This window comes from Oncorhynchus nerka, linkage group LG2 (assembly GCF_034236695.1).
Source record: "Oncorhynchus nerka isolate Pitt River linkage group LG2, Oner_Uvic_2.0, whole genome shotgun sequence".
NCBI classification, from domain to species: Eukaryota; Metazoa; Chordata; class Actinopteri; order Salmoniformes; family Salmonidae; genus Oncorhynchus; species Oncorhynchus nerka.
This window is the reverse complement of record NC_088397.1, coordinates 60,587,788-60,598,801: the sequence shown is the minus strand read 5'-3', so window position 1 is coordinate 60,598,801 and position 11,014 is coordinate 60,587,788. Positions and strand designations below refer to the sequence as shown.

Below are 11,014 nucleotides of genomic sequence, written 5' to 3'. Positions count from 1 at the left end.
AGGTTTGCACACACTACATTTAATGCTTTAGTATATCCGGCCCAAACACTCCCTCCAAATGCTCCTGGCCCGGCCCTCTGTCAAATTTTAGAACCCATTGTGGCCCGCGAGTCAAAAAGTTTGCCCACCCCTGGGCTAGGGCCTAATGCATTTATTTCAATTGACTGATTTCCTTTTAAATAAACTAACTTTTAAACCCTTTTTGTTGAATTTATATTTTTGTTCAGTGTAATTTGTAAAAATAAAATCTAAAAACATGTTTCCACTTTGTCATTATGGGGTATTGTGTGTAGATAGGTGAGGAATACATCTATTTAATCCATTTTTTATTCAGACTAACACAAAATGTTGAGTAAGTCCAGGGGTATGAATACTTTAAGGCACTGTATGTCATTACTCTCCTCTGTTTGACGGACTTAAATATTGCGTCCACCATCCAACAGGGTCACATTTTAAATAGAGTACAACTTATATAGCATACATAAATGTTTCATATGCACAACATAAATGCTTCACAAATCCTCTATATTTGTATGTCATGCTCTATAAATGGTGCATAAACATACACAATGAGGTATGTGACATTTGGAAATTCACCCTACATTGTGCCTGGTTATGACATCCTTTATAGAGTATGACATACACTTAGATTATATATGAAGACTTTATGTACGACATACGGTATTCCTTCGTTTAAAATGGGATTTCAAAAGGATAAATGACTGTCCCACAGGTGCCTCTATGCAAAATACTTCCACATTAGTTTCATCAGCCTGGTTATGACATCCTTTATACATCATTTATAGAGTGTGACATAGACTTAAATTATATCTGAAGACTTTATGTGGTGCTTATGACGACTTTATGTATGCTATATGAAGCCTTCATAAGTTGTTCTGTTAAGCACTGCTTATGAATATTCATAGTTCACAAAGGCTTTCACTGGAAACAGTTACCTTTTGGGAGGAGAATGTCATTTCTAGCTGTCCTTCGTGTACAGTAACCACACCCTGCTATGCTTGACAGTCCCCCATGCTCCAGCTATGCTAGTTTCTGCTGCTTAACTCCATCCTCTGGAGCTGCTTCCTCTGCTAGTTCTGCCAGGGCCCTGTGACGCTCTGTTTCTGTCACCGTCATGGGATGCAGGGGGAAGAACCCAGCCAGTCCTACAGGAAGACATGAGAGGGTTGACAGTGTCTTAGACCACATAGATTCCCAGGTAGCATTGAGACTTAATTGGAAGTATTGATTACATGTAAAAGTATACTACACTGAACAAAGTGTTGGTGTTGGTCCCTCATGAGCTAAAATCAAAGTTCCCAGAAATGTTGCATATGCACAAAAAGCTTCTTTCTCTTAAATGTTGCTTAACAGGATCATCATTACACAGGTGCACCTTGTGCAGGGGACAATAAAAGGTCACTAAATGTGCAGTTTTGTCACACAACAATACCACAGATGTCTCAAGTTGAGGGAGCGTGCAATTGGCATTCTGACTGCAGGAATGTCCACCAGAGCTGTTGCCAGAGAATTGAATGTTCATTTATCTGCCATAAGCTGCCGCCAATGTCATTTTAGAGAATTTGGCAGTACATCTAACCAGCCTCACAACCGCAGAGCATGTGTATGGCGTCATGTGGGTGAGTGGTTTGTTGTTGTGAACAGAGTGCCCCATGGTGGCGGTGGGGTTATGGTATGGGCAGGCATAAGCTACGGATAAAGAACAAAATGGCATTTTATCAATGGCCATTTGAATGAACAGAGATACCGTGACGAGATCCTGAGGCCCAAATGGGGCGGCAGGTAACCTAGTGGTTAAAGCGTTGGACTAGTAACCGAAAGGTTGCAAGATCGAATCCCCAAGCTGACAAGGTAAAACTGTGTCGTTCTGCCCCTGAACAAGGCAGTTAACCCACTGTTCCTAGGCCGTCATTGAAAATAAGAATGTCCTTACCTGACTTGCCTACTTAAATAAAAATAGTCATGCCATTCAACCCCCACCATTACCTTATGTTTCCCAGTCATGTGAAATCTATCTAATAATTTTATTTCAAATGACAAATTTCCTTACATAAACTGTAACTCAGTAAAATTGTAAAAACTGTTGCGTTTATATTTGTGTTGTATAGTAGTTAGTTTAGTTTATGAACCTGTGATTTAGTGTCTTTTCCATGAAGTAGGCCTTACACTGGTCATTTCAATAAACTTGTAAAGTGTGTGTTGTCATGGTGAGGGTAGAGGGAACACACCTAGAAGTTTGGCCACAGGCTTCGTTGGATGTGCACCACAGCCCATCCAGTACTTGATCCTGTCAGAGTTGATGCTGACCAGTTTCTCATTGTAGATGTTTGGCAGGGGGTCATAAGAGCCCAGCTGTTCTATGTATTTACTGTCTCGTGCTCGCTTGTTGTAAGCTGCCACAATGCGGTAGAAAGGTCTGTTAGACTGTTGGTGGCCAGCCATTGCCAATCTGATGACAATGTGTCCTCCATGGTACGTCTTCAGTAGGAAGGATGCTGAAGGATAATACAACAAAATCAGCACTGTATTGTTTTGTTAAAAAGTGAAATTTATATGCAATTAAATTGGCTGAAAAATAGAACAGCATTTGAAGTAGGATGTTTTCTGTCAAAGAGTAAGCAATTAGTTGTGACCACAGTTCAGGTGGTGTGTTTTGTCAGGTGCATAGCTAGGTCAAAGGTTATCAGGTGTTTAGCCAGGTAAATTAGGGATTCACACTGCTGACACACCACAACCGCTCCAATAACACTATGCTATCTGCAAAATACTTGAATCTGGATCGCCACCCACGGCAACGATTATTTAACATGGTGGAGCTCTCTTTTAACAATATATGCAATAAATGGGAACACCACACACCCAACAGTATTTTATGTCTGGACAATAACTCATTAGCAAGTGGCCATCCCATAATACAAATAACACTCAATGTCTAGCTATTGTGTTGCCATCTGTTGTCTATCTGTTGTGTATTCCATGAAATAAACATTACTTATCAGAAACATCATTGGTAAAACTACTAGCTTGCTATACACCATACTCATGGTTCGTCAACAGTAAAGGTACAGACATTTCCGGGTAGCTAATAAGCGTACCCCAACGTGCTACTTAGCCCATGTTTACAGCGTTAGTTAAATAGCAACCTGATCATACTTACATAGATGGACCATGTTTAGGTATACCCTGCAAAAGAGGTCAAACGAATATGTAAAAGGTCGAACACGTTTTCAACATTACAGAAAAGAGCACTTCTATTGTCTAATGTGACATTAGTAAGGGTGCAGCCATTTTTAAACAGGAAGTGATGTTCTTCTTTGTGTAGTTTTTTGTGACTGGACGTTGTGTATTGCGGCCTCGCAGATCGGAGTGCGGATTGCAATTTTTTTAATGAAACGAGCCACTTGCTATTCATCACATGGCAAACTGGCCATCCAGAATCACAACAACATGCTGACTTCTGTCCCATGGAAGCACACACATCGCTTTTGTTACATTGTCCGCTAACCTATCCAGCTATACAAGTGCAAGTTGGAACTAAGAAAGTGTATGAATTGCTAACCGTTTGTAGTTATAGAGTACCACAGTATAAGTCATAATACCCATAAATCCTAGCGTTCAAACAGGGAAATGGTTCCAATCATTTTTCCACCATTCATTTTTTTATAGTGGATTTTAGAAACACTTAAAATAAGGGCTGTGTTTCGTTTAGGCTTAATCTTATTTTAAGTGTTTCTATGGGAAAAATCAATGGTGGAAAAACGATTGGAAACATTTAGCTGTTTTTTTATTATGGGTATTATGACAACTTCACTGTGGGGCTCTATACACGTACTGTGTCGTACATTTAAGAGTTTCCTAGTTTAGACAAGCACATGAACGCGGCAACAATCCCAAAACCCTATCACCCCATTGGAAGCGATGATCCTTGAAGCGTTTCCTTTAAGTTCGTAACTGTCCACCTGATGGCGCCATTGGACTGTAATTACACTGTCAGAGCTCCTAGGTGGAATGATCATCTCCAACAAAAGAGGACAATTTTGCATGTAAGTTGTTATACACTTTAGCAACACTTATGATTGTTTAAATAGACAGTCACACACATCTAATAATAAATGAAAAATAATCATCATTGTATCAATGATGTATCAAAATCAATAAATCATCTTCATTTAAATATTTATATTGGCTATCAAATTGAGGTGACATGTTGAGTTATTTTTCAGACATTCATTAGCCACTGCAAAAGCATCAGTTAAAAGTCAGACCAATGTGATCCTCTCCTTGCTCTAGATGTCTTTAGATGACTACACAAGTTCAGCTCTCGCTCCAGCCACTGCAAATGCGGAGTAGAAACATTGATTTCCTGAGAGTGACCCATGAATAGAGGGTTCAGTGCTTTGCATGATGTACACCGGGTGCACTGATCTTTGTTCCCTTTGGGAGCTCCACTCCCTCGCTGGTTGAACATGGTGATTTCACACTCTTGTTGTGGAGAGATGCTGTTCCTGTGTGTGTGACAAACACATGGTTTCTCTGAGGAGGGGTCAGACTCTGATAGCCCTTTGTCTATGAATGAACACATAGTTATATTTGATAACAGATAGTGCATATGTTCTCACAGCACATAAGTCTATAACAAGTCTATAAGTCGATAATAAGTCTGTAAGTCTTCCTGTTAAGGCAAGGGCTGATTTCAAGGTTCTACTGCTAACCTACAAAGCATTACATGGGCTTGCTCCTGCCTATCTTTCCGATTTGGTCCTGCCGTACATACCTACACGTACGCTACGGTCATAAGACGCAGGCCTCCTTATTGTCCATAGAATGTCTAAGCAAACAACTGGAGGCAGGGCTTTCTCCTATAGCTCAATTTTTATGGAATGGTCTGCCTACCCATGTGAGAGACGTAGACTCGGTCTCAACCTTTAAGTCTTTATTGAAGACTCATCTCTTCAGTAGGTCCTATAATTGAGTGTAGTCTGGCCCAGGAGTGTGAAGGTGAACGGAAAAGGCGCTAGAGCAACTCTGCCTGGCAGGTTCCCCTCTCGCCACTAGGATTCTCTGCCTCTAACCCTATTATGGGGGCTGAGTCACTGGCTTACTGGTACTCTTCCATGTCGTCCCTAGGAGGGGTGCGTCACTTGAGTGGGTTGAGTCACTGACGTGATCTTCCTGTCTGGGTTGGCGGCCCCTTGAGTTGTGCCGTGGCGGAGATCTTTGTGGGCTATACTCGGCCTTGTCTCAGGATGGTAAGTTGGTGGTTGAAGATATCCCTCTAGTGGTGTGGGGCTGTGCTTTGGCAAAGTGGGTGTGGTTGTATCCTGCCTGTTTTGCGCTGTCCGGGGGTATCGTCGGATAGGGCCATAGTGTCTCCTGACCCCTCCTGTCTCAGCCTCCAGTATTTATGCTGCAGTAGTTTATGTGTCAGGTCAGTCAGGGATAGGGTTTGTTATATCTAGAGTATTTCTCCTGTCTTATCCGGTGTCCTGTGTGAATTTAAGTATGCTCTCTCTAATTCTTTCTTTCTTTCTCTCTCTCTCTCTCTCTCTCTCTCTCTCTCTCTCTCTCTCTCTCTCTCTCTCTCTCTCTCTCTTCCTTCTCTCTTCTCTTGGAGGAACTGAGCACTACGACCATGCCTCAGGACTACCTGACCTGATGACTCCTTGCTGTCCCCAATCCACCTGGCCGTGCTGCTGCTTCAGTTTCAACTGTTGTGCCTGTGGCTATGGAACCCTGACCTGTTCACCGGACATGCTACCTGTCCCAGACCTGCTGTTTTCAACTCTCTAGAGACAGCAGGAGCGGTAGAGATACTCTGAATGTGATCGGCTACAAAAAGCCAACTGACATTTACTCCTGAGGTGCTGACCTGTTACATCCTCGACAACCACTCTGATTATTATTATTTGACGCTGTTGGTCATCTATGAACATTTGAACATCTTGGCCATGTTCTGTTATAATCTCCACCCGGCACAGCCAGAAGAGGACTGGCCACCCCTCATAGCCTGGTTCCTCTCTAGGTTTCTTCCTAGGTTCTTTCTAGGGATTTTCCTAGCCACCGTGCTTCTACACCTGCATTGCTTGCTGTTTGGGGTTTTAGGCTGGGTTTCTGTACAGCCCTTTGAGATATCAGCTGATGTAAGAAGGGCTTTATAAATGAATTTGATTTAACACAGAACAGGGAGTCCTGTACTGTTACATGTTCTCTCATGACTGTGAGTCCTATCTGCAGGAACTTGACAGCAAACTGTTTTGCTTATGTGAACATGTTTACCATGTTCACCATTTTCTCATCCTTAATACACAATTGATCCAAAAAAAGACAGAGATCTACCTGCATGATCAAATCTACATGTATCATCATCACACAGTACAAAATGAGAAAATCACCCATTGTCGTCCATTGAATTAGCTTTTGTAATGTAAATTATATTTTTGTGGAAGAGATTATTCTGTTTCTAGTTATAATGTTATTAGTGTCCCCGATTTATTGTACATTTCCATCATATGAATATAAGAATTGTACACCTAGTGACTGGATAGGACATGTTATAGTTTGCCTATTTATTGTGTGATACACAACCACACATGTATAATGGTTTGAATATTATTCAATAACTGTCTACTTCTAAAGCACATATCCCCAAAAATGATGCAGGTTAGATCATTGGGTTAACCAGTTGATTTGCAATCCAACAGGCCCGGTCATGTGGAGTTGTAGATTATGGTGCTGACCACTTTTCTGTGCAAAATCAGAAAATGAATAGACACTTCACACAGCTAGACAGCGAGCAAAATGCATCTAGTATGGTGAATCGGCAGTGCATGATTAACTGAACACTGACGTTGAGTCCAGTGGTAGCTGATACTCTCGTGAGGGCCACATGCTCTTTGGGACAGCAAGAGGAGTTGTTCCTGCCGTAATCATCTGTGACAGTTCAGTTAGAGATGCTCAGATGACCAGATAGTGTACAAGGAAAGAGTCAGACTGAGCCCCTTGAAGACGTGGCTTTAAATGAAATGAAGTTGTGATAGAAGTTGGCCACCTTCAGAAATGATGATTATGTTTAAAAAGCTATTAATGGCTGCAAATAACACATAAATGCACATAACTGATATACTCAAGCTAAGATATAGCTAAGCCTTACTACAGGTCCCCTCCGGTCATTTGAACAAGACACTGGGCTTGAAGAAAAGACATGAGTCAATGAGCTCTCAGACAGATTGAACAGCCTATGCCCACTCAGAAAACAGAGAGGTGGGTGAGATGAACTGGCTCCGTGTCGTACCAGTAAGCCAGTTTCACACATTCATTGGGGAAACATTTTAACCAGCATGTCTGTCCCAAATATTCATTTTATCAAGCAGATTATTGAGGAGAGGGGAGGCCAAGGAGGCCAAATGAAGCTTCACGGACTCTCCCATGACACCCATGCCTAACATGATCACCAAAGCATGCTTCTTACCCATTCACAATTACATTATCTGTTCTGCTAACATTTGTGTTTCACATCTTGACTGAAACCTCCGCATTGTCTTCAGTGTGATTTGCAAGACATTTTAGAGTTTGCGATACGATTTTTCAATCAGATTTCTTCCATGTGTGCACTGCTGGAGCTTGAACTGAAGCAGTAAAGCAAATCTTGTTTTGTGGAAAAGGACATGAATAGATACTTATTCCTTTGGAACATAGGAAAATATGGAACCTCACATTTGACTAACTTTACCTGAGAAGTATTCAGATGCCAATCCACATGTTGTCTCTGGATGGACCATACCTGCAGTTTAAATTAGTCTCATTAAAAACAATCCCATGTTATCACCGACAAGCTTCCCAGCCTTGTAGAACGCGCACAGTTTTGAACACGTTTAATCAACTACCCACATAAAGAAATGTCTGATCTCAGTCCACTGTGAGGTCTCAAGTCTGACTTAGTCCCCTGCCTGCTGCCTCTGTCCAGCTACAGTGGTGCCATCCATCCTCTATGAACCCATGGACCCAACAGAGACAGACAGAGGGACATTTTGTCTCTCATGTTGGGGATCAAATTCTGTCTTTTTCCACTGATTGATCTCTCAGATGGATTCAGTGAGACTAATTATGGCAGCATGCAAAATGGAGGCTGTTACTTTCATCTTCATTAAACAAAGGACTTGCTTTCTTCCTTCGGCTTTTTCAAAGAGATGCTTTTAACTGATTAAGAGCAAAACACGACTAGTCTGTCACATGCTGCTAGGAGTTGAAGAATTTAAGAGTTGTGTTGCTAAATGGATGGATCTGTCTCTAAAACAAACAGCGTCAATATCTTTGTTAGACAATTCGTAAGTGGCCTTCTGTTGTCTTCTGGTGTATGTGCAGCACAACCTTGAGACAAATATCTTTGAAACATGCTTTATTGCAATGGCTTGAAAAGGACTGACGGTGCTTTAAAGCATTGGCCGAAAAGAAACAGGAATTATCCTGGAGGTGAATAGGAACTCCATTGGTTTGTGAAGGCTATGAATAACATGCAAGTGTTTTTGAATGGTCCCTTTAGTTTTACTCTGAGATGTATTGTTCCTCCAGTCTGGTCAGTAGCTGGTCAGGATAGTCACCGCTTGTTAAAGGGAAGTTGTTTGGGGAACACAGTCCACTCACTGTGACTTCCTGCTCACCATCCCAGGATCCACTGATGGCTGCTGCACGGGGTGATGCTGCAGAGCCAGGATGGTTGGTTGGGTGAAAGGGCAAGAGGATTTGGCATGCACATCAGACCGTGATGCCACAGCATGGGGTTCTATCACATGTTGTACACACACAGATACACAAGCACACGCACCCACGTGAATATGGGGCACAACTCCTCAAGTCTATTTGTTAAACCTTACCATTTACAGTGTGGTACACAGAGCACATCATTTTGGTTTGTAGTTTGTTGCTTGTTTGTTAGTGTTGTTTCTTACTGGAGCCCTGATGCCTCTCAGGTATTGACAGTGTGGACAAGTAGTCTACTTCACCACTACAGCAGGTTACACAATGTCACAAGGGGAAGGTGGAGTTTGATTAGATTTTTAGATTATACATAGGTTAATTAGCTAATACAAAAAACATTCAGGATCTCTTGTATTAATATTCATAGGGATTTTGTAGAATTTATCAGACATCAACGAAGACACATTCATCAAATACTGTTCATGATTTCCACTTAAATTAGTCACAGAAATATTGTTTGAAATATTCATGCTCTTGAAATGAAATATCATGCTCGCTCTGATCTTCACTTTGCGTTTTAGTAGTAATATAACTTTTATAAACTAACTCTTACTTAGCAATTATAAATAATTGATGGCCTCTTCAGAGAAAATTAAATGGTGATAATGGAATAAAACTTAAGTACAATATAGTAACATGGTCTAGGTCAAGATTCCGGGATGTGTTTGCAATCATAAATAGTGTTTAATCACATACAAACCGCATTACTACGTAATATCTGCTCAATGTTTGATTCCCCCATAAATGATCTTCGATTAGGCTTTCAGTGATACAACAAATAAAACGTTTTGACCGACCTGGTCCTCCTCTGGTCAGGGTGGTGTCATCTGAGGGCCCTGACAGACAAGCAACAGGGTTGTGTCATCTGAGGGCCCTGACAGACAAGCAACAGGGTTGTGTCATCTGAGGGCCCTGACAGACAAGCAACAGGGTGGTGTCATCTGAGGGCCCTGACAGACAAGCAACAGGTTTGTGTCATCTGAGGGCCCTGACAGACAAGCAACAGGGTGGTGTCATCTGAGGGCCCTGACAGACAAGCAACAGGGTGGTGTCATCTGAGGGCCCTGACAGACAAGCAACAGGGTGGTGTCATCTGAGGGCCCTGACAGACAAGCAACAGGGTTGTGTCATCTGAGGGCCCTGACAGACAAGCAACAGGGTGGTGTCATCTGAGGGCCCTGACAGACAAGCAACAGGTTTGTGTCATCTGAGGGCCCTGACAGACAAGCAACAGGTTTGTGTCATCTGAGGGCCCTGACAGACAAGCAACAGGGTGGTGTCATCTGAGGGCCCTGACAGATAAGCAACAGGGTTGTGTCATCTGAGGGCCCTGACAGACAAGCAACAGGGTGGTGTCATCTGAGGGCCCTGACAGACAAGCAACAGGTTTGTGTCATCTGAGGGCCCTGACAGACAAGCAACAGGTTTGTGTCATCTGAGGGCCCTGACAGACAAGCAACAGGGTTGTGTCATCTGAGGGCCCTGACAGACAAGCAACAGGTTTGTGTCATCTGAGGGCCCTGACAGACAAGCAACAGGGTGGTGTCATCTGAGGGCCCTGACAGACAAGCAACAGGGTTGTGGCCCTGACAGACAAGCAACAGGGTTGTGTCATCTGAGGGCCCTGACAGACAAGCAACAGGGTTGTGGCCCTGACAGACAAGCAACAGGGTTGTGTCATCTGAGGGCCCTGACAGACAAGCAACAGGGTTGTGTCATCTGAGGGCCCTGACAGACAAGCAACAGGGTTGTGTCATCTGAGGGCCCTGACAGACAAGCAACAGGGTGGTGTCATCTGAGGGCCCTGACAGACAAGCAACAGGTTTGTGTCATCTGAGGGCCCTGACAGACAAGCAACAGGGTGGTGTCATCTGAGGGCCCTGACAGACAAGCAACAGGGTGGTGTCATCTGAGGGCCCTGACAGACAAGCAACAGGGTGGTGTCATCTGAGGGCCCTGACAGACAAGCAACAGGGTTGTGTCATCTGAGGGCCCTGACAGACAAGCAACAGGGTGGTGTCATCTGAGGGCCCTGACAGACAAGCAACAGGTTTGTGTCATCTGAGGGCCCTGACAGACAAGCAACAGGTTTGTGTCATCTGAGGGCCCTGACAGACAAGCAACAGGGTGGTGTCATCTGAGGGCCCTGACAGATAAGCAACAGGGTTGTGTCATCTGAGGGCCCTGACAGACAAGCAACAGGGTGGTGTCATCTGAGGGCCCTGACAGACAAGCAACA

General features: G+C 43.2%; 1 protein-coding gene across 1 annotated transcript; it reads right to left on the bottom strand.

Moving 5' to 3' along the window:
• Positions 1-313: 313 nt before the first annotated feature.
• LOC115116915 (small ribosomal subunit protein bS16m-like) lies at positions 314-3,335 on the bottom strand. Its single transcript, XM_029645383.2, has 3 exons — positions 3,179-3,335; positions 2,250-2,516; positions 314-1,166 (listed from the first exon to the last, which is right to left on the bottom strand). The coding sequence occupies exons 1-3, from the start codon at positions 3,189-3,191 to the stop codon at positions 1,042-1,044; spliced, it is 405 nt and encodes a 134-aa protein (XP_029501243.1). The 5' UTR covers positions 3,192-3,335; the 3' UTR covers positions 314-1,041.
• Positions 3,336-11,014: the final 7,679 nt, after the last annotated feature.

Coding starts and splice junctions, on each gene's coding strand:
- LOC115116915 (XM_029645383.2), bottom strand. Junction 1,167..2,249: donor GCCTGTGGCCAAACTTCTAG/GTGTGTTCCCTC, acceptor GTCTTCCTGTAG/GACTGGCTGGGTTCTTCCCC.